This window comes from Petaurus breviceps, unplaced genomic scaffold (genome assembly GCF_028583685.1).
Source record: "Petaurus breviceps papuanus isolate PSGF00001 unplaced genomic scaffold, PetGlider_PUasm1.0 189, whole genome shotgun sequence".
NCBI classification, from domain to species: domain Eukaryota; kingdom Metazoa; phylum Chordata; class Mammalia; order Diprotodontia; family Petauridae; genus Petaurus; species Petaurus breviceps.
This window is the reverse complement of record NW_027185809.1, coordinates 40,406,279-40,430,709: the sequence shown is the minus strand read 5'-3', so window position 1 is coordinate 40,430,709 and position 24,431 is coordinate 40,406,279. Positions and strand designations below refer to the sequence as shown.

The window sequence follows — 24,431 nt, the reverse complement described above, 5'->3', positions numbered from 1 at the left end:
CTCGAATCCCATTAAATTCAAGTTATTGCCAGCTCCGAATTGTGCTTGATTGTTAGTCCCAAATCCAGGTTAGATATATGAAAAGAGCAATGTTGTTTCATGCAGGTACTATATGAAGCTCATCATTGTTGTGTCCATCTCTTCTTCCAGGCATAAGCTTGTCTCTTTGGTTCTGAGAAATGTCATAAAATGTTCCTTTGACTAGGTGCTTTTTGACTTACTTTTGGGGGACGTTGACATGGTTCCTAATAAGTATGTTCCTATTTTCTCTACTTTCCTTGGCAAAGACAGTGACAAAAGGTTGAATGGTTCCCAGAGATGAACTATACTGACATCCCTCTAGTCCAGAAATACACGTGGAAGGAGGAAGTTATATGGCATCGTTTACAGAGCTGTTGTCTTTAGTGTTTAAGATTTGTTGGCAGGAGCATGTAAATCACTAAGATTGTCAAAATGGAATGTTTCACCAACATTCAATTAACATCAAATAAAACCATTGAAGGGAAAATAAAAGCTGTTGCTTTGAGTACCTGCACTTGGGGGCTTTACCACATACCCCAAACAGACAGTAGGCTGTAAACTACTCATTTATTGGACAATTTGGGATGTGTCTGCAGACCAGCATGTTGTTTCAGTGTCTGAGACAAACCACAAAGGATAACCATACTTTTCGAATGTTGTTTTTCCTTCTAACCTGTGTTTTCAGTAGTGGGGTTGGATGAGAAACCTATAACTCCATATGGGAAGATTTGAAACACACCCATTTTTGTACCAGTGGGTGGCAGCAGACTGGGCTGAAATGAAAATGATTTCACTACTCATAATGGTTAGGACTGTAGAGGTTAATGGCAGTATATGAGGCCCTTGCCAAAAATAGATTATTTTGAGCTTTATAATATGATTTCTTATTTTCCATGCAGCATTCTGATTTTATTGTTGATCTTGGGTGGTCATAAAACATAAAAGCCAAGACACATGATTTTTTTTGATAGTTTGGACTTAAGCAAGGGTTTATTATAATAGTATTTACTTTTTACTAGTCTAATAAAAGAGGAAGAAAATATGCTGATAAATTTTATTCTGTAGCTCAGAAATTGTTCCATTTCTATGGTTATCATTATACTTTTGTTCTGTGTGCTGTACTAAAGTGGTAAAATCTAGTGAAAAGAGTATCAGACTTCATTGGAAGATCTGGGTGCAGGTTCTAACTTTGCAAACAAATAGCACCAAGGGAAAGTCATTGTTTATCTTTAAAAAGGGATTGATAGCATCCTAAGATTGTTGTTGGAATAATATTTTATAAAGAATAAAATGAATATGAACTGCCATTTTGAACACATTTTGAAGAACACCTTTTCAGCTGCCTGGCTATTTACCTTCTATTTTACATACCTAGAGACCAGATCTGTTTGATACTACTTCTTATTATCAGTCAATTTCATATGGTCACTCAGTACCCTTAAGGTTTCTCATTATATTTTGATATTGTCAGTGCATAAAATAAGTTAGGTAATGGTCCCTTCTCTAATATAGGAAGACATCAAAATTTACTTAATCTGTGATGATTTGAAATAATTTGCTATTTCAAAGGAAAGTTGAAAGGGAAAAGGATGGTGGCCTCCTAATTAGGTTTTCATTGATCAAAGTTAATTAATTAATGTAGCATTAATGCTACGCTGTCTTTCCTCGTTGGCTTGGTTTTATATCATCATCCGGACATATATGACAGGTAGATATTTACTTGATAGATAAAATATTTTATGTAGATATTTTAAGAAAATCAAGTCACTATTAGAAATTGCTGTCCATAATCTTCATCCTACCTTTCCTGTCTTATTTGACATTCTTCACCTTCTCACATTCTGTATTCTAGTCAAACTGGGCATCAGATTATTGTTTTCCTTCTGATCTCTCTGTATCCTTACCCAGACAGATTACCTTGTCTGGAATGCACTTCACATATATTAAGTGCATACTCTGTATCAGGCACCTACAGGTGTTGAAACCTTTCTTTTTCTTCAAAGGCCAGCTCAGTCATTACCTTCTCCATAAAACTTCCCCGACTCTGCTAGCAAGTGATGTCTGCCTCTTCAGTTTTCTCATATCCTTTTGTTTTAGCATCTCCTTTGTTCTTATCACATTCTGACTTTTATGGTGGCTATTTTATTGACACTCTTTTAAAATATAAGCTCCTTGAGGGCAAGAACTGTATTATTCATCATCTTTTTAAAATTTTATGTACAGTGGCCACCTAATGTATGTTTACAGAATCTTAATCAGGTTTCAAGGCCCTAGTGTGGGGAATATCCCAGGGTCCCCAAAAGAAAGATAAAGAAAAGGCATAGATACCATCACAAACTGGGTTTGCTGTCAATACATTATCACAATTGCGGTGCTTACCTAGGAGGCGGCTCTGTTTCCTAGATCTGTGGATCTAGGCAAGTTATTTAAACTTCTGAACCCTTCTGAACTGAAGATTCTTCAAATCTACTGACACAGCTAGGTGGCAGCAGTGGATAGAGTTCTAGGCCTGGAGTCAGGAAGATGTGAGTTCGAATTCAGCCTTAGACACTTACTAGCCATATGTCCCTGGGCAAGTTACTTAACTTATGTTTCCCCAGTTGTTAAATGGGGATGATGATAGTATCCACTTACCAGGGTTGTGAGAATCGAATGAGATTCTAATTGTAAAGTGCTTAGCACAGTGCCTGGCACACAGTAAGAGTTATATAATTGTAAGTCATTACTAGTGGTAGTAGTATCTAATGGATAAAATAATGCTACTTACTTCCCCGGATTATTGGTGAGCAGCTCAGGTACAGTGATGGGAACACAGAGTTGAAGCTCTAGGACCCGAGTTCAAATTCCTGATGTTTCTTTTTTGCCTTAAGGAAGTTACTTCATTTTTTAGTGTGTTTTAGTTTCCTCACCTATAATTCAATTCAATTCAAGAAACATTTATTAAGCACCTATTATGTATTAGGAATTTTGCTAAGTGACTATAAAATGAGGAAGTTGAACTAAATGATTGCTAAGGTCCCTTCCAGCCCTATGTTATGTAATATACATAACATATAATGTAGAAGGCAGACCTAATTTTGCCTCAGACACTTACTAGCTCTGTGACCCAGGGCAAGTCACTTAACCTCTATTTACCTCAGTTTCCCCATCTGTAAAATGGAGATAGTAATAGCACCTCCCTGTGAGGATTAAATGGGATAATATTTGTGAAGTGCTTTATAAACCTTAAAGGACTATATAGATACTAACAGTTATTATTTTTACATAAAGAGTTCCCAATGTTATATATGCCCAGAGCAAATCCTTGTAGCCAGTTTCTTTTTTAATAAACAAGATTGCTTGCCCTTAGTCCCTGACCTTGAATGTCAGCTTATAGGGGTGGTCCTCATTTGTCTTAATCACCCTGAATACAGGAACCACCCAAAAGCTAGGCCAATAGAGAAAGACATTGAAATAAAACGATTCCTGGTAGTCACCTGGAAATATCTGAAAACACCTTAAGGTGACACAAAATCGAAAGAGGCTATCACCGATGGAGGCAGAGCAAGCAAGCGCTAACCCCTTTTCTTCTCCATAGTGCTGGTTGCCATTCCTGTTCCCTGTTCAGTTATTGCACCTGCTTTCATTGATATACCTGATGAACCTGTCCAAATAACTTTCTCTCTCCTCTCTAATTGGACCACATATTACTGTCTCCCACACTTTAAATTCTACCTTCCAAAGAAAAAGCAAATTGTTGGCTCAGGTCTCTATGGGCATGGTCATCCTGGTTTTTCAGTGCCTATATTGTTGGTTGTTTGCTCAATAAACATTTATCAGACACTTTGCTAAGTGGTGGAGATGCAAAGGCAAAAATAAACTTTCTGCTTTCAAGGAGCTCATGGTTCAATGGTGGAAAAACAGCATTCAAATAATTTTGTATTGATTAATATGGAAATATGTTTTATGGTATTGCACATGTACAATCTATAGCAAGTTGCTTACCATCTTAGGGAGGGTAGAGGAAAGGGTGAAAGAGGAAGAATTTTGAACTCACAATTTTTTTTTTAATGAATCTTAAAAATTGTTTTTACATGTAATTGGGAAAATGTTTTTTTTAAAAAACTATGTACAAACAAAATATATGCAGAATAAACTGGAGATAATTAACTAAGGGAAAGTACTAGCATTAATAAGAATCAGGAAAGGCTTCTTGTAAAAGGTGAGATTTTAACAAGGAGGTAAAGAAAAGTAGGAGAGCCATAAGATGGAGAAGAACAGGGACAGAATTCCATGGATAATGAAAGTCAATGAAAATATACATTTGGGAGATGGAGCATCTTGTATGAGAAAACAGCAAGGCCAGTGTCACTAGATCTCATGCTGTCTGGGAAGGGATGTAAGGTGTAAGAAGACTGGAAAGGTAGGATGGAGCCAGGTTATGATGAACTTTAAAAGCCAAACTGGTTTTTGCATTTGAACCTGGAGGTAATATGGAGTCACTGGAATTTATTGTATAGGGAGATGGCATGGTCAAATTTGTGCTTTAGGATAAATACTTAGGTAACTGAGTGGAAGGTGCATTGGAGCAGGGAGAAATTCAAGGCAGGAAGACTAATCAGAAGCCCATCACATTGAGGTGATGAAGACATGCACCAGGGTCATGAAAGGGTCAGAAAAATTGGGGATGGGGGAAATATGGAAAGGTATAATGAAAAAAATCAACAGACCTTCACAACAGTGGATAATGGGGGATGAGAGAGAGTAAAGAATCTGGGATGGCTCCCCATATGTGAATCCATGTGCTTGGTAGGATGATGGCACCCTTCATCCTAACAGGGAAGCTAGGAAGAAGGGAGAGCCTGAAAGTTAAAATAATGAGATCAGTTTTAGATAAACTGAATCTAAGATATTGATGGAATATCTAGTTGGTGTTATCCAGTAGGCAGTTGGAGATATGAGATTGGAAGTAGGAGAGAGGTCTAGACTAACTAAGTAGATCTTAGAATAAGAGGACCCAGGACAGAGCCCAGAATTAGTGGGTATGACCTGGACAAAGCCTGAGCAAAGGAAACTGAGAAGGGGTCCAGCTGCAAAGAAGTAAAAAAAGGAAGAGGATTGAGAAAAAGCCTTTATATCTGTTAATTAAGAAATCATTAGTAACTTTGGAGAGAGCAGTTTCAATGGAATGATGAGATCAGAAGCCATACTTCAAAAGAGTTAAGAGAGAGAAAAAGAAGTGGAGGCACCAATTGTAGGTGACCTCTTCAAGGAGTTTTAAAAGGGAGGAAAGACATAGGACAGGAACTAATGATGGTGGAAAGCTTTTTGAGGATGAGGGAGTCACAAGCATGTTGGTAGGTAATAGCGAAGAAGCCAGTAGACGTGGAGAAAATGAAGATTAGTGGGAGAATTCTTAGGAAATGAAAGATGCAAAGAAGACAGCCAACATCATTCAACAGTGAGCCTTCTGGATGCAAATGTATTATACTTGTAGACTCTAATGGAAGCTCTTTTTAAGATTACCTTAGCCAAATTGATGGACATGATATACTAGAAATAGAAGAAGATTAAATGGAAATTAGTAGAACTCTCTGGTTTCTAACATTATGTCTCCCTTCTCTTTTTATGGGATTTTTTTTTTTCCCTGAAAGATTTTGTGCCATTTTGGGTTAGCACCAGCTTATTTCAAGCACTGGGTGCTACCCAATGAAAATATACAGGGCTATTGCCTTCCTAACCAGAACTCCTTTCATTAACAAATGTTGATGGAACCACATTTAGCCACACCAATTTGCATGGCCCTCGACTTGATGTTTGTGTTGAGCAGCAAATCAGAGAATAATAAAAAAAAAACATGCCAATAGAAAACAAGATAGGAAAGCAGCTCCTTAGCTTTTGTGCAGCTCTCTTGCATTAAAGATTATGATGAAGAACAAACTAAAATGCTGTAATAAGTGGCACTAGTTGCTTTTTTTCCTACCGCCTTGTTACATAAGCTCATCTGTGTCCACAGAACACAACTGAAGTTTTTCTTCTTTTGTTTCTCTGTACGGTGTCATATTTACTTTTCAGCAATACCCTGTAGCTTCTATTTCAGCAACACAGATTAATAACACTTTACATCATTCCACATGTGTGCACCTGAATGCTACACCTAGTGATTTAACAATTGCTTATAGCAACAATGCATTGAAAGAACATTGTTGTGAGGTGATGTTCATTTATTTAATCAGGAGCCTCTTTGAATCCATATTTTTTTAGGTCCCTGAGTATCTGGTGCAATGGAAAGTAGGCTGGATTTGGAGTCAAAATACTTCGTTTTGTATCCTTTTTCTGCTATTTATTACTTGTACCCTTAGAGAAGTCACTTTATCTCTCTTGGCTTCAGTTTCTCATCTATTAATGAAATCGTCAGACAGAAAACCTCCAAGTTCCCTTCCAGCTCTAACGCTTTGACCTTCTTGGGGAATGAGCTATGACTTAATCTCTTCCCCTTTATGACATTTCATCTGACACCTCTGCACCTCCATTCAGGTTATTTCTTATGCCTATAACTTTCTCCCTCCTCACCTCCACCTCTTACACTCCCTAGTTTTGATGAATCTTACCCTAGTTTTATTGGGATTTTGATTGAGATTTCATTGGTATAAGGTATTGCTGAAACTAGCAATGTTAATCAACACTATTTCTGCAACTTGTAGTCCTAATGAGTTTCCTGGGACAACCTGCCATAGAAGATAAAGTAACTTGTCCAGAATTACACAGTATTTATCAGAGGTAAGACTTGAATCTAAGTCTTCCTTGCTCTGAGGCCAGTTATCTACTACTTCAAACTGCCTAACCACATTTACTTTATATTTTTTCTTGTGTATACATGTTGTGTTCTTTTAGTAGACTGTAAACTTCTTGAGGGCTGGGGCTTGTTTTACTTTGGTCATTTTATCCATAGCATTTGGCTTAGTGCATTTCTCATAGTATGTACTAATAAATGTTTATTGAATTGTTCAATTTATATGACACAGGGCTACATATGTGAAAGATACACAGGATTAAAACATATTCCCTGCCCTTGGAGGGCTTAAGTCTACTTGGGGAGTTAAGATATACACATATGAAAAGTTAAGCAACAGTATGAAGAATGGTTCTTATTTTAATGAGCATATTTGGAACACTAATGAAGTTAAATCTTTAAGATATGATTAAAGTGAATATCTTTGTTTTGAAGAGATTCCTAAGCTCTAGATAATAAGCCTGTTATTTCAAGCATTTTTTTTATAAAAACAAAACAAAACAAACAAAAAAACCCAAACATTCAAGCATAACAGAAGAATTTAGATACCTTTCTGGAGTTAGTTGTAATATGTTTGTAAGTTTAATTTATTATTTTTTTTGCAAGTAATAAAAACTGACTTTCTCTCCCTCCCATTTTCCCCCCTTGTTGAAACCAAAAGGAAAAGAAGATATCTTGCAACATATGTGTCTAGTGAAGCAGAACCAATCGCCACATTGGCAATGTCTGAAAAACATCTCTCTTGTTATACTCTGAGTTCATCATTTCTCAGTCAGGAGGTAGATAGCATGTTTTGTTATTGATGCTCCAGGATTATGGATAGTCATTGTGTTAATCAGAGTTTTTACCTCTTTTGATGTTGTTTGTCTTTTTATTACAATTTATCCCCCTTTTTAGTCATCTGGATATCAGTTGAATTTGGTTCCACTTTAATGAAAAAGATGGAAGGAGGATTATGTTTTAAGAAGCTTTAGTTCCCCAAGTGGATGTATGGTCCCCTCAGGGTGGGTTCATTCCATTCTGTGATGTATACCACAGCCCATCCATGCCTACCAATCCTATTCAACTCTTTTATCTTTATTCTTTGGTAAATTTTTTTTTTTTTAAGCAATCGGGGTTAAGTAACTTGCTCAAGGTTACATGGCCAGTTATTTCTGAGTGTGGTGCTGAGTATCTGAGCCCAGATTTGATCCAGGTCATCCCGACACTGGAGCCGGTGCTCTTACTCGCTGAGCCACCTGGCCGCCCCTAAGCAATTGGGGTTAAGTAACTTGCTCAAGGTTACACGGCCAGGTGTTTCTGGGTGGGTGCTAAGTGTCTGAGCCCGGGATTCGATCTCCAGGTCATCCCAACACTGGAGCCGGTGCTCTTACTCGCTGTGCTACCTGGCCGCCCCATTCTTTGGTAAATTTGATGACAACGATGGTGATGATGACGACAATAACAATAGCTAACATTTATATAATGTTTGCAGTATGTGAGGCATTGTGCTTTACAATTATTATCTCATTTGTTCCCCACAACAGTCCTGGAAGGTGTTGTTATTATCATCCCCATTTTATAGATGAGGAAACTGAGGCAGATGGAAATTAAGTGACTTTCCCAGGGTCACACAGGTTACACTGAGTAACTGAGACCAGATTTGAACTCAGGCCTTCCTGTGTCCAGGTCAGGTGTTCTGTCCTCTGTGCCACCTAGCAGTCCCTAATAATTAATCCCTCAGTGCCCTAAAAGTGCTTCTGCTCCATCTTGGACCTCTTCTGCACACATACAGTCCCAGTTTTCTCAGTTTTGCTTTATTCCATATCACTTACTCAAAAAGTGCATCCAGTACTGACATGTCAGAATCCAAATTTTGTGACTCTACTTCCCTGGTGGTGGAAAAAAAGTTAGTTTATAAAATCCCTACAGATCTTTTCCATCTTTCTTTTGCTAGTTATTCTTTTAGCTTCATCCTTCAGGATGAAGTCCTCAGGATGACTTTACTTAATTGTATTTTCTGACAAGTTTTCTTTAAACTTGCTTTTTTCTTCCACTTTCTTAGCTTTGAACTTTTATGTGCTCATAATATTTTACCATCCTTTTTCATAAATTTTTACAGACTAGTTTATATTCCAAACTAAAGCTGTCCTTTGGCTGTCACATCCCTCTGGCAAGTAGATCAAGTGTTTACTGACTAAGGCAGATTTTAGACTCTTTTGATCTCATCATGGCGGTTGATATATATTGGCTAAACTTCTCTACAAAGTTGTTACAATCAATATCAACATCCTATCCTATTTCTTTTTTCTTATTTTTTGGTGTCAGTAAGTTGTTTAAATAGTTCATTTTGGAGTGATAACTATGCACTACATAAATTTTTGCAGGTTTTTTTTTCATTCTTCTCATTTCACCCATGACAAGTTAGTTACCTTTTCCAGCCTCTATTTCCTCATCTGTGAAATGGAAATTAAATAATATCATATAACTTATATGATTGTTGAGATAATTAAATATATAAAGTTCTTTGTAAGCCTTAAAGTTTTATGAAGATTAGCTATTATTAGTGTTAATTTTGAGCTTTACCTCTAACAAGTCAGTGGTCTGACTATACATAGACAACTGATTCAGAAATTACATCCATATTACTAATGAATCATTTGATGTTCATTAAATACATTTAATTTAATTTTTCCAATGTTATTGAGTAGTCACCACATTCAGAAACTTCCTATTTTTTATCAGATGTATTTATGATGTATGAGAATAAGGATTCTTTGTTCTATATACATCCTTGTCCTTCTCATTCCTTATTCCTGAACTATTTTTTTCAGTATGTTTTTCAGTATCCTTACCTATAACTACCTTTGCATTAGGGTCACTGAGCTATTATCAAAATATATTTTCATTTAATGTGAAATGTCTCATTGAGTTCATCATATAATTTCCCCATTTTATCTGGTGGTATAGAAAAACTACAGTTATTTTTCATGTCTTTGTGTGTGTGTGTGTGTGTGCGCGCAAATATTCATCTTAAGCACTACCCTGTGAAATTACCAAAGAGCTCTTATAATACTTCTTGTTGACTTTGGACAAACTATAATACCAGCACTGCCAGCTCCTTTAGTTGCTTCTCCAAGGAGAACCATCCCCTATTAGTTGCAGTTGCCTTTTGTCTTCTGATTTAAAAATACCAGCTGTTAAACAAAAGCTTAAATCAACACTCGGCCGTTGTTCTTGTTGGACACTTACAAAGACTGTGTTTCACTGCTAACAGCTGATCTTTCAAGGTAATCTGGCTTTTCAGGACCTAGAAGCAGCCTTTTAGGCCTTGGACTCCAGTAACTATTTCATGAGAAGGAGACTGAGAAGGTATATAAAATTTTCATGCTTCCTTCTCAGAAAGATTATATCTTAGTAGCCCAAGTTTGATAGTGATTTGAGTCCAGAAGAGTGGAACATCCTTATGCTCTTTACTCATTGTCTAGTTTTCATTTGGAAATGTCAGCATTTACACATAGTAGGTTTTTAATAAGTGTTTATTGAACAATTCAAGTGTAGTTAGAAGTTGAATTTGTGGCTGAAACACAGTCATATGTTAAACTCAGCTCCCTTAGATTATCAAATGATTATAGCAAAACCTTACCATGAAAATGTTTAAAAATATCGGGAGTTGATACATTGGTCACTTTTCTTCCACACAGCTTTATCCTACAGAACTCATGCAATCTTGTCACAACCACCTAAACGTTAGGGTGATCTTCATGCCATGATGAAGAGCCTGTACAACAGACCTTGCCACAATGTTGTCATTTACCTTAATTTTCTGAGTGATAGAGCACAATTTACAGGAGGTTTCAGCTGAAACATATGCGAGAGGTTAGAGAACAAGGACTCCCATTGTATCTCTCTGCCTTCATGCTTGCTACCCCCTTGTAGTTCCTCTAGCCAGAGAACCTCAAAGGATTATGTTCACTTCTGAACTGTGTCTCTCCAGTAATTCCGAAGTGCCACTTTTCGTACTTGTTGGGGGTCATTATGGCCATTTGCTCAGATATTTGAAGGGCTGTCATATGAAAAAAGGATTAAACTTGTCCTGATTTGCCACAGAGGGCAGAACAAGGCCACTGGACAGAAGTTACAAAGGCAGATGTAAGCTGCCTTCTAAGAGAATTAGTGGGCAAACTTCCTAACAATTAAAACTCTCCTAGACTTTGATGGACTGCCTCCAGAGCTTCCTTTTTGTTCAAGGTGGCCACTTCTCAGGCATCTTGTAGACACTGGACTGGATGACCTCTCAGATGCCTTCCAACTCTAAAATTCTCTGATTCTGTGAAATAAGCCATCTTTGGTACACTCTTTGCTGAATAGTATAACATTGCCTTACATAAGTATGCCACCCACTGAATTACTGTTTCCTGCTACATGTAGTGGTGCTCATAAAATGTTTGCATTCATCTTTCTGTGACATTTATTGAATTTTTGCAAGTTGTATTTTTCTTTCGTGTGGCATAACATCTTGGTGAGCTATATCAATCAGCAGAGTAAGGTAAATGCTAATATTTTAATGTGTGCTGCTGTGGGTGTTTCTTGTCCGTTTCCATCCAAGTTCTGACTCAGCCCAACCCTCTTTAGTTTGCAAGATCTAATAAGATCACAGAACCAGGTGGTGTAGCTGTAGGCAGCAAATAATCTGTGCCAAATAGATTTTCCTTTATAACAAGTTAATAAATAAATGTGGGGCACTGAGGCACCATAGCCATACCCATCTTAGGTCTTTTGGGTTGAGTGCTTTCCTTTTTTAACCACTGATTTCTATAAGATGTTGCCAACTTCTTAGTCAGATGTAGCTTCAATGATTTCCCACCCTTTTGAAAGGAAGTGATAATTATTGTGACTGATGTTAAGGTGGTGTTTCTTCTTCCTTTAATAGATTCCCCACCTATCATTCCAGTGAGCTCTAATATGGTTATTTAAAAAAAAATTTGGCCCTGGAATAGAACTTGGCTAGAGAAATTGCATTTAGTGAGCAATGGTTTGTTTCTAATTTTCTTTAAAAGAGAATTTTCCGGAGCGGCCAGGTAGCACAGCAAGTAAGAGCACCGGCCCCAGTGTCGGGATGACCTGGGGATCGAATCGGGCTCAGACACTTAGCACCCACCCAGAAACATCTGGCCATGTAACCTTTATCAAGTTACTTAACCCCAATTGCTTAGGGGTGGCCAGGTGGCTCAGCGCGTAAGAGCACTGGCCTCAGTGTCAGGATGACCAGGGGATCGAATCTGGGCTCAGATAGTCAGCACCACACCCAGAAATAACTGGCCGTGTTACCTTTAGCAAGTTACTTAACCCCAATTACTTTTAAAAAAGAGAATTTTCTTTCTTTCAAAAGAGTTATTATGGGCTACTTGGAAGTTTAGAAACAGTGAACTAAGTAAATAAAATATTTGTATTATTTAAGATCTATAACTGAATCCTAGTGTATTCCATGATATCTAGAGTGAAACTGTTCTTCCAGGATCATTCAGCTAATTGTTCATTCTTGATCTATTGAATTTAGTTCATATGTTTAAGTGCCTATGTTATAACACTAAAGATACAAAGACAAGAAAATGACAGCTCCTGCACTCAAGGAAAGTGGGAAAAGAGAGAACAATACATAAATGCATTCATAATACATACATACATATCTACATACATGCACACACATAGGTACACACCAAATATAATTTGGTGGTTTGGGAGAGAAAGCTCTATCAATGAAATAAATGGAATCAGGAGACAGAGATTGAAAAGTGGAGAGAGCACTGAATCTAGAGTCGGAGGCCCTTACATTCAAATCCTGGCTTGCGCCTCACCTTTGTGACCTTGGACAAGTCACTCCACTTCCAAAGGCCTCATTTTCCTCATTTATATTGTTAAAGAGTTGGAGTAATTGACCTCTGTGATCTCTTCCACTTCTAAATCTATCAGTCTGGGAAGGTCCTTATACAGGAAGTAGCACTTGAGCTGAGCCTAAAAGGGATATAGTGATGCCAAGAGACAGACTTAAGTTTAACGAGGTTCCTATAACTGTCATCATTTCACCATTTACTTGGACATTCACAAACATCTTACTTCCCCCAGCTTGCCTTTTCTCACATACTGAATGAAATTGAATTGACAATAAGGGGTAATTAATTCCTTCATTATATTTAAGGGTTGTTTTTATCTGTTTTGTTATAGATCTTCTTGAGAAGAATCAGAAAAAAGATGAAGAAATGGAATATCTACAGGTAAAGCCATGAGTTTGACAGTATTCTTCCTGCTGAATTATTTATGCTTAAAACCCATTATGTATGTGCTTTTATTAGTGCTATTAAATCTCTAGAATGTTTTCACACACAATATACTATGGCAATACTTTGAAAATTAGAGTGCTGGACACAAGATCAATCAATTTCCTGCCATTTGGGATCCACATAGGTATGAAGGTGGAGAGATGAGAGGGGAGTCTGATCTCCAGTATCCAGAACAACACAAACGCCTACTGTGCATGGTAACATTTGTGATCTGCATTGCTGGAGGCAGCACCTACATTGATGAAACTATGGTTCCTTCAGATATTGAAGACTTTATCCAAGTTTTTATTTAGCCTAATTATCATGGTCCCAAAGAGAGCCTCTTGAGACTCTGAAATATAACACAGAGGCTGGTGACATTTGAAAGTGAGACCAAATTACCCTCAAGGACCTTTCCCCTGAAGCAGGGATAATAATGGGAGATAAAGCCTTAAGGCCTGTTTGTTTGAATAAAGTGCTCAATTGTGGTGCCAGAGCCATGGCTATGAATGTCATCTGCTACTCACTGTCCAAGAATGACATGACATGTGTGTATTTAATGACACATCCTGTGAAGTTTCCAAATACATTTTATACTTACTATTATTTCTTGAACCTGAATGTTATGGTTCTATAATCACCATTCTTACCAAAAGCTTTAATAGAAGTTTTCAATAAGATGAGTAAAGGAGATATTAAAAAGTTCTCTCAAATCTCTTTCATTTTATTCTCGTATCTCTTGTAAAAGGGCATCTTGTGTGCCTGTGTTTATTAATGGAAACATAATAGGCTACTCTCACATGATAAAACCAATCCAAGCACTGTCAGGTCATGGATCAAGAACTCAAAATCGTTTAAGTTCTTCACATGCCTGAAGTCAGCCAGTACATTTGGAAAGAAGGTTCTATAATGGTCCACTCGTGCTGAGCAATGACTGATGAGGTAGTTGAGAGACAAATCCTGAATCTGATGAATAAACCAGATCGAGTGTAGAGTTAAAACACAAGGGAAGAACGTTCAGATTTGTCATGTGATTGTTTTAGGGATTTATCCTCTGTGTATGTATATGCGTAAGCTCAAGCAGAAGAGTATAGTTTTATTTTAACGATTCAGTCTTTTCCCTTATGTAAAAGAATAAATTCTTTTAAATATCTTGAATCAGAGCCAGGCAGAAGAAAGCCAGGGACCCACAGCAATCTACTGCTGCCTAGAGGAGAATCAAGAGGATACGTGATTTGTTCCACTCTTAAGAAATTAACGAGTAATTTATATTGTTAGGAATAAATGACAAAGTCTTATTTACCTCCATGATATATATACTGTGTTTCCCCGATAATAAGACACTGTCTTATTAATTTTTTTTGGACAGAAAAACACCAGAGGGCTTATTTTCAGGGGAGGGCTTATTTTAATGAACATTGACAGCAATGACATGTGACTCCTCTACAATTGCTTTCTTATACTCAACATTATAGCTCTTCTTTTTTGTACTCATGTCTGGGGGTCAAAACAGACAGAATAATAAAATTATGACCATCAGTCCTTCTTTTCACTCCATCATGCCCCCTGAGTTCTTCTTTTTTCCTCCATCATGCCCTTTTTATCCTCCATCATGCCCCCTCACTCCCGCTTACATACCGGGTTTTTATATTGTCCTGCCTCAGCTCTCCTCCGTGGCACTGCTCTCAATGGCGCCAGCAAGCAAATCACTGGGGAAGAACAGGATAACGCGCTTGCTGCTGAAGCTCTGATTGGATGCAGCTCGGAGCGCGGTGTGCATTTCACGGGGGGGGAGTGGGGGGGACGGTGCATACAGAGGGTACCGTAATGTAGCGTATAGCTCAGGGGATCACCTTCATCTCAATAGGGCTTATTTTCAGGGGAGGTCTTATTTTAGAGGAATCTTACACAGTAAGGGGAGGGCTTAGGGCTTATTTTCAGGATAGGTCTTATTATAGGGGAAACACGGTATATATATAGTTGTTTTTTTTTTAAGCACTCAGGGTTAAGTAATTTGCTCAAGGTTACACAGCCAGTTATATCTGGGTGTGGTGCTGAGTATCTGAGCCCAGATTCGATCTCCAGGTCATCCCGACACTGGAGCCGGTGCTCTTACTCGCTGAGCCACGTGGCCGCCCCTAAGCAATTGGGGTTAAGTCACTTGCTCACGGTTACATGGCCAGGTGTTTCTGGGTGGGTGCTAAGTGTCTGAGCCCGGGATTCGACCCCAGGTCATCCCAACGCTGGAGCCGGTACTCTTACTCGCTGTGCTACCTGGCCACCCCAACCTCCATGATACATAACGCAAAAAGTGTTCAATGTTTTGAGGGGCATTCTGGTTATGTTTAAAGGTAGCCCTTGGAATAGCATCACTTACCTTTTCAAATGCTTACCTTCTCAGAATAGGAGCTGAGTTGGATGCACGTATCTCATCTAATTTATTAGAGCATCCTACAGCTTAGACGTTCAGAACCCTTGCCAGCAATTTATTTTGCAGTGACTATTAAGTAGAATAAATACTTTTTTAGTGTTATAGGACCTCAGTACACTGGACACATAATCCACGGGCATTTACAAATGTATAGCATCTAGCTTGTTGTCTAACTACCTTAGCAGCCTTAAACGCTGGCACTTAGTGGCAATTAATGTTTGATGTTAATCCCTTTAAGAAATTTTAAAGTATTAAGGAACCAAACAGCTTTTAAGGTATTAAGGAACCTAATACCTCCTAGGGTAGTTATATAGCTTATCACTATAACAGATTTTAAAAATTGAAGCTTTCTACTGTTTACATAGAAAGACTTCTTGTTGTTTTGGACCAAGCTTGTGTTTTCATTGGTATTTTGTTGTTCAGTTGTTCATTCATCTACAACTCTTCATGACCCCATGGACCATCGCATACCAGGCCTTTCTATCTTCCCTTATCTCCCAATTTCATTGGTAAAGGGAATTTGATGAGGAGGTTCATTTTTCCAAAGCAGTTAGTCATCTGTTTTGCAAATGAAAATCTTAGAGACAAGACCATTCATGGAAAGTACCTATGTTCTTGAGTTATGTATTGTATATTTCTATATAAATATGGATATTTAGAAATACATGAATTGTACTATATAAATATATTTAAATAAATATTATATGTGAATATGAATATATATTTATACAAAATATGACATTTAGATATACAATAGATGATAATTATTTAAGTAATGCACTGAATAATAAATTGGCATCATATTCTCTTAGCAGAATTGGAGGGGGGATGTAAATTTTGGAAAATATCATAGCAAATATGCACGACTATGTATTTTTGTTACGAAGGTTTTTTTTTTTCCTTTTTCAGTGGAGTAGAAAGGATGAATGGGAGAGAAGGTGGATCTTTGTTCATTGAAAAAAAAAAGTTTTTTAAAAAGTATGGTATTATAGATTAGGGGTTGAGAACTTTGAGATTTTAGTCCTATCTTTCCCACTGACTCACAATATAATCTTGGGTGAGTTGATTAATTTTGCTATATTTGCTTTCTCATCTATATAATCAAAAGAATAAAACTGCCTTGCTGAAGTGTTTAGTGTGGATTAGGTTATCCCAAAAACCTTAGCTAAATACTTTATCATAATTTACAATGTTGGCAAATCTCTATTCATCTAAACTAAACCATTGTTATTTTCCCTTTTATCATAATTGATGATAGACTTCCTTTTTAGAGCCTTTCTTCTGTTAAGATGCTTCAAACGTACTAAGTGTTTAATCCAAAAGAAAAGATTGCTTTTTAATGAATTATTTTTTCATCATTTTTTCTCCCAAAATATCCTGAGTATGTGGACCCTAGCAATGTAAAAAAATTTTTTAATATCTTTTTATACTTCTCTGACAATATTTATCTCTGAAGATGCCTGACCACCTTTTTTTGTGCCATTTTCTAAATGTTTATATATTTAATTTCTCCTTTACATTTAACGAGTCTTTTAAAAAAAATCATAGTGATGGAAAATACTATTAGGTGAATTTACTAGGTAAAAATTAATCTCTAGTCAACCTTTTGGAGTGGTTAATAGGAACCAATGCTTGAAAATCTGAAATGGAACAAATAGTAAAAACAAAAAGGTATTTTCAATCTTCTGAGGCATCACAAACAGTGGAGACAAACAATACGTGACAAAGTGATTTTCCAATTATGCTTATAATTTTAAGAATTGTCCATTGCAGCCTAGCTCTGTTCATTTTTGTGGCATTCATTTACAGTTATAATGTGTGTCTATTCTTCTTAGAATCTTATTGTGTTTGATTATAAATGTGTTGGTGTAGCATCAGAATCCCATTTGCATAAGAATTTGAGATGCTTGGAAACTTAGAGAGCCCTACTTTAGCCTACTTCAGATCAACCTAGCATGGAGCATAAACCTGAAAGGTAGTTCATTCTCCCTAAATTTACTATAAATGTAAATAAACGCTGACTATTTTTTTTTATTTTACACAGCATATATTGTTTTTAAAACAAATTTTCTCTAGTAAGTAGATTCTTTCTTTCCCCCATCTCTCTACTTTCCTCCACATTGCTTTGCAAAGTACATGCATGGAAAATCCAGCCAAAAGGGTCACCATCATATTTAATTGGTGAAAAACATCAACTGCTTGTTGCTGACAACCATTAAATACAGGGTATCTGCAAAACACATTCACTTTTTTGACAAAAAGGTTTGTCCCTTCTTTTATGCCAATATGGCTCTCTATTCCAGAGTTGTTTGAAGTAGGGATATGACTTTATGGTTATGAACACATTTTTCCCTTGCACATTTTCCTCTTGGACTAGTCCCTTTTGCTAGCTTTGGCCTAAATCGCTTGCTACCCCATTCTGAAAATTTGACCAGTAAAAAGGCCACATCCGAGTCCTGAGGGTTCCCATTTTAATAAAAGCCCTAAACTTGGCTTTTCCGCAGTATTTTTCAGAAGGGAATGTGTTTCTTTGGGCAACTACTTCATCTAGCATGATAAAGGAGGGAGTATGAGCAATGAGACATATTGATTTCACGAGGCACAAGATGAAACAAAATTGAAAACATTTCATGTTGGGACCCATCATTTGAGTGCTGTATGGTTGGCTCTGCATTTTTTTCCTCTTCATTTTACTTTTGCTAGTATTTTCATTAGAAATGGGTAAGGAATTCTTTAGTAACAGAGGGAAAATAAGGTTCATATTTTAAGATATGCTAGTGGTTTTTAAAAACCATTCCAGAAACTAGATTCTTCTTAAGTACATTTTTTGTCCAGCTGATGAGCTATATTTGCTATATATATGTATATATATATATTTCCTTTTTAAAAAATTGTCTTTAAAACAAGCTAAGAGACTTCTATTTACAAGGTTTTTTAAGATTATTTAGATTTATTGTTTTTAGATACATTAGAAATGTTTTGAGAGAGACAGAGAGGAAAAAAATTTCATGTATCCTTTGATTTGCCCCATGAAGGTGGGGGTAATTAATAAATCAGTAAATCAACAAGCATTTATTAAGGGTCTACTCTGTGCCAGGAAATGGGCTTAGTACTGGGGAAACAAAAAGATAAGTGAAATAATCCCTGCCCTCAAAGATTCATTACATTCTCTTAGAGGAGACAATACTACGAATAAAGTTGTGTACCAAAAAAAAAAAAAAAAAAAGATGATTTTGGAGGAGAGGGCAGTAGTGGTTAGGGGAATCAAGAAAGACTCATATAGAAAGTAGTGCTTAAGTCTTGAAGATCCAAGTAGGAGCTTTAAAAGATGGACACTAGGAGGGAATGCATTCCAGGCATGGTGGCAGCCAGTGTAAATGGAGTGTAGCATATGAGAAATAATTGAAAAAAACAAAAAACACAACAAAGCCCCATTCCCTGTAGGGAAAGGTTATATTTGGAAAGGCACCAGAATTATAGGCTGTTATGATTCTTTGACTGATAGAACATCTCATCTTAACGTAGGGGTATTTTAATGGAAAGCAGTCTGCAAAGGGAAATCCGGGCTGGATTCACATAAACCTAAGCAAGAGAAATCACTAGGGAGAATCAATGATGTGGGTAAATGAATTGGACTAACGTTGTTAGACTGAATAGTCCTGCTATTGCAGTGTGTCTGAATTTCCTGGTGTATAGCCAATTGCCAGAAGCTGAGAATAGCTTTAAAACAATTGGAAAGCGATTGTTTATGGTTTTGAAGGACTCAGGGATGTCAGGCTATTGAGCATCCCAACCTGTATTCTGAAGACCCACCCAGTTCTGAGGATGACAAAGACAAGTGATTGATTTCAGGGTTGGACCTACTCTAAATGAAGACATGGGAGGAGTGGAGGCCTGTTTTAGTTTTGAGATACAAATGAATTTGAACTTAAGTAGGAAAGTTCTGGGACTGCCTCAGACATTCTTATTTATGGAGTCTGTTTAGGACCCCTACACTGAGCAGTTTGGAATGCCAAAAGTGAAGACTCTCTTTAAGGGTTCATTCAAGGAGGAGCAGATCCTCTAAGTGAGTCACAAATATTCCCTGTCCAGACTTGTCTCACTGATTATGGTCCCAGAAGTCTTAGACCTCCAGAGCAATATAGTGAGGAAAGAGGAAGAAGATGAATATAGCTAGGTTGTGTTTCTAGAAACACATGGTTACTTGAGGCTCAGACTGTTGATTCAGGAAAACAAAATGGAAGGTGATTACATTGGCCTTTGGGAGAAGGGGTGGGTTAAGTAACAGGATATCAGATGTCAAGGCTAAATGACTTAGTGTCTTATTAAAATCTCAGTTCTAGAAAGGTAAAGAAGCTTGCTAAGCCTTAAATTTGGTATGAGATCAGCAGTAGGTGAAAGAACCTCAGCAATCTATATTAGGGTCAAGCAGGGTCTCAACCAATTAGATTTTCACACCTCAATTTACTACATCAGGAGTCCTCAGGAGAACAAGGAACTGAACATAATAAAATGCATTTCACTTGAAGTTTTAGTGATCATTAAATTTTATTGCTCTATTTTACCTGAAATTTGCAACTTAATTTTAAACCAAAATTTATTGCAAAATAAAACTTGAAAATAGAAACCTTGAAAATATAGTGCCCTTCTGCCTAAAAATACTCAAGTAGAACAACTGAATTTATTTTCTATTAAGAGCATAAAAGAAGTATAGAAATGGAGCTGATTGTTTTTTTTTTTCCCCACTCTCCAAAATAAGAAGCAACACATTTCTGGATTCAGTATCCTTGTGTATTATCTTGCTTTGATTTGATTTAAAAAATTTATTAAAAGTTTTCTGTGTGCCCAGGTCTAAAAGCTTCTTTAAAAAGCTAATAACATTTATTGTTTGGGGATATTTTAAGACATTACTCTTTACTAATGATTAATTTTGTAATATTCCATTGTAGCCAGTGATGGAAGGCTCATTTGGAACCTGGGTAGAGTGGACTATAATTATGCAAAGCAAGCAACTAAAATGTCCGTAACCTTTGTCTCAGAGATTCCAACGATAATCATGTACTCAAAGGAAGTCATTAACAAAAAGATAGCTTTTACATACTCTAAAATATTTTTAGTTAGCACTTTTTGTGGTAGCAAAGATCTAGAAACAAGATGATGTCCATTGACTGGGGAATGACTAAACAAAATATATCATCTGAACATAATGGACTATTACTGTGCTTTAAAAAAATGATGAGTATTAAGAAGCATAGAAGACTTAAATGAATTGCTGCAAAGAGAATTAAGCATCACCAAGAAAATAATATCCACAATTCATACAACACTATAAATGGAAAGAATAATCAACAACAAAAAAATAGAAAATGAATGTTATAGAAATCAGAGTGCATAGATGTGGTGCATTGCATATAAAGTCAGATAGGATTTTTTTATGCTGTTTTGCTTTTTAAAAATTCTTCTTTTTAAATTATTTGTTTAAAAATTCTTTTTTTAATGTATCACTAGGAAACAAAAAGGCTAATATTGCTCAGATTATTTATGTACTTTTCTGAATTCCCTTCTGTTCTACTTACATTTAATGATTTTTTCCTTTAAAAAATACCTTTTATTCCCTTCTTGTTACCCTCCCACCCCAACTCTTCTCCCCCCAAAAAAGTCCTTTTGTTTACAACTCAGCATTGACATACAAAAGCGTGTATTGGCTGTCTGTGTTGCCTCTCTTTCAGATAGTGGATAACATGCTCTGACATCATCTCTTTCTAGTCATGGTGGGTCATAGCACTGATCATAATTTTTAAGTCTTTCATTCCTGTTTTCTTTTCTAATCTTTTAGTCATTGTATAAATTATCCCTCTGGTTCTACTCACTTCACTCTGTATCAGTTCATGCAAGTTGCTCTAGTTTCTTAGATGAGCCCCTTTCACCACTTCTGAATTACATTCATAACTTGTTCAGCCATTTTCTGATTAATGGGCCCACATTTTGCCTCCAGTTCCTTGCTATGACAAGAAGGGTTGCTATAACCATTTTTGTGAGGCAGTTATCCTCTTTATCAGGGCATAAAGCCTGGAGTCAGGGAGACCTGAGTTCAAATTTCACCTTGGTCTCTTGTGAGCTGTGTGACCCTGGGGAAGTCTCTTTAACTCCTGCCTTAATCCACTGGAGAAGGTAATGGCAAACCACTCCAGTATCTTTGCTAAGAAAACCCCATGGTCAGTATTGGCATGCTGTGGTCCACAGGGCCACGAAGAATCAGACATGACTAAAAGACTGAACAACAGAAATTTTTGTATAATGGGTCTTTCTTTTGTTTCTGATCTCATTCCTAGTAGTAGTATCCCTGGTCAAAGGTTTTAAACCGATGCACATCTTTCTCAAGAGCTTTGGAATTGATTGTGTGACATGGGAGACATGGCTCAGGTCCTGGCACAAGACCACTCTCAGCATGGCATGTCCCCATCAAAGAAGGCGCTGTGCTCTATGAGCAAAGCCCAATGGAAACAGCTCAAAGGAAATACAGCATGCACAAATTTAGAGTATCGACCCCAAATGTTCACAAGGACTATTTGTGCCCAACCTGTCGTAGAGCGTTCCAAGCTCATATTGGTCTGATCAGCCACAGTCAGACACATGGAAACTTGACTTTAGTGTAGTGATGCCATTTTGGTCCTCTTCAAGAACGAAGGACAACAACCAACCAACCAGTTCATGCCCTGCTCATAAACTGATAAAACTAGAAATTCTGTGCCTCAATTTACCTTTACTAAATCCTATTGAGACATGCTTGTTATACAGACTGGCTCTTTTAGCCCAAATCAAGTAACATGTCCTCTCAGTGCTAATCTTCCTTATCTCAATGAATCCTGTGTCAGACCCTATTCCTTTCTTATTCCAAGATTTTCTTAATGAAACCTAAAATTCCTGCTATATCTTATATGATCACAATTGTTTTTTGCAACTCAGACTCTTACCTACTTGAAGGTATTTTTTTTCATTTTGGTTATGATATGTCCGACCACTTTCACTTCGGGGTTTCTTACAGGATATGATCAAGGGATTCTCTACTTTTATTTGCCCTCTGGTTCTAATACAGGGTTTTTTTTCCCTATGATTTATTTAAATAGAGTGTCCACGCTTTTTTTGTTTAAACACAGTTTTCAGAGAATATGATGATTATCTTTCATCAGCCTATTTTTGAGGTATTTTTAAAATATCTCTCGTTTTCTTCCATTCTTCAATTTTCCCTTTTTTATTGTCTCATGATGTTACTGAGTTCTGATTTGTAAGGAGTACATTCCTTTGCAAAGTCTTCTTTTTCTTTTAAGCTATTTATTCTCCTTTCAGTTTTTCTCCCCCAACTCTTTTAATTTGTAATTTCATTTTTAAAAAATCTTTTGCTTCATTTCTTCTCACCACTCATTCTTTTGACCAATCTATTTTACGCTCTCAGAGGCTCTGTTTATAGCTGTGATGGAATTAATCTTTTCTGGGTTTTCTACTTGGGCCTCTCTTACTTTATTGTGCTTGGTTTTTTCCTTTGTTTACTTGTATTTTTGTCCTCAGTACTTGGATTGAGATTTTATGTTCTGATCTGTCCCCTCTGGTATTTTTTAATAGGTTGAATAGGGCCTGTTTGGTCTTGATACCTCCCCTGCCTTACACATTAAAAGTGCTGAATTGTCTTCAGATCCATTTGGTGAGAACTTGTGCTGACTTCACTAATATGTTTCCTCTACCAGTATCTGTTGAGCTCAGGCTATCATTTTATATAGTTCTGGACCAGGTGAAAGAGTTTACATCTGTTTCTTTATCATTGCTCTTTCTGGGCTCTTTTTCTCCATTTCTGGAATTTATGTGGGAGAACTGGGTTTCTCTATGGTTTTTCAAATAGCCATCTTAATTAGAAGTATGACCTTATACTTACTAATAATTACTGAGAAGCATCATTTGTTCTGATGGTTTTTGTTTTTCATTCATCATGTGCCATATCTGCTCAGAATCTATAAATATATAATTTGGAACTATGAGATTCAAATGATTGTTTCAATCAAACTAATAATCACCAAAGTTCAGTATAGACCTAAATATTCCTACAGAGCTTTTCCTATGTCTGTATTAAACCTTAGGTTAGGCACTCATTTCTTCATTTTGCCTTTTGATAAACACTGAAAATTTGAAAGAAATAATATGGACAATATCTAGTAAGTATGAAAGAAAAAATTTAAAACATACCTGTTTTATGTTTTAACAGAATCATAAAATGGAACGTGAACATATCTAATCCCTTTGTTTCATAACTTTCCCCCCCTGTGGCTCTCTTATGATCTATGTAACATCTCAAAGGTTTCCCTTGAAAAGGAATATATTTGCATCACCCCCAGGTCATAGCTTAATTCTGTACTACTGGGTGATATTTGGTAGAGTGAAAAATTATTTTATGGGGAGTGAAAAACTGTCAAATCAGTCTTCCTAAGTCATACAAATTTTAAAATAAAATGTTAAAAATAAAAAGATGAAATAAAAGTCTATTATTATCATTAGTCACTTAACAAATATTTATTAAGAATGTGTAATTGTTTTTGCCTTTCTTTGTATCTCTAGCACTTAGCAAGTGCTTGTCCACATAATCAACCCTTAATAAATGCTTGTTGGTTGCTAGAACTTATTGACTCCAGGCTCAATTGCACTTAAATTAACCCTAAGAAATAGGAAGGAAGGAAATGAGGTAAAGGAAGAAAACAAAATAAGAAGGACTCTTCAGAAAGAGATTCTGCTATATTTTACCTAGATTATTCCGTTGTCTTATAACCCTCGTAAACAGGAAGTTCCTTGGAAAACACACTTTTTTGTTATTCTGAATTTGACAAATATCACCTAATAGGAACATTTCCAATATACAAATGAC

The 24,431-nt window shown here is 36.6% G+C and overlaps 1 protein-coding gene across 10 annotated transcripts in view; it reads left to right on the top strand.

The window, feature by feature from the left end:
- Positions 1-24,431, top strand: part of CEP128 (centrosomal protein 128) — a 576,359-nt gene that overhangs the window by 458,062 nt on the left and 93,866 nt on the right. For all 10 annotated transcript variants that reach the window (XM_069092343.1, XM_069092342.1, XM_069092344.1 and 7 more), the window contains one exon: positions 12,998-13,047. In XM_069092343.1, coding sequence (XP_068948444.1) covers positions 12,998-13,047 — 50 coding nt within the window. The remainder of the gene's footprint in view (positions 1-12,997; positions 13,048-24,431) is intronic.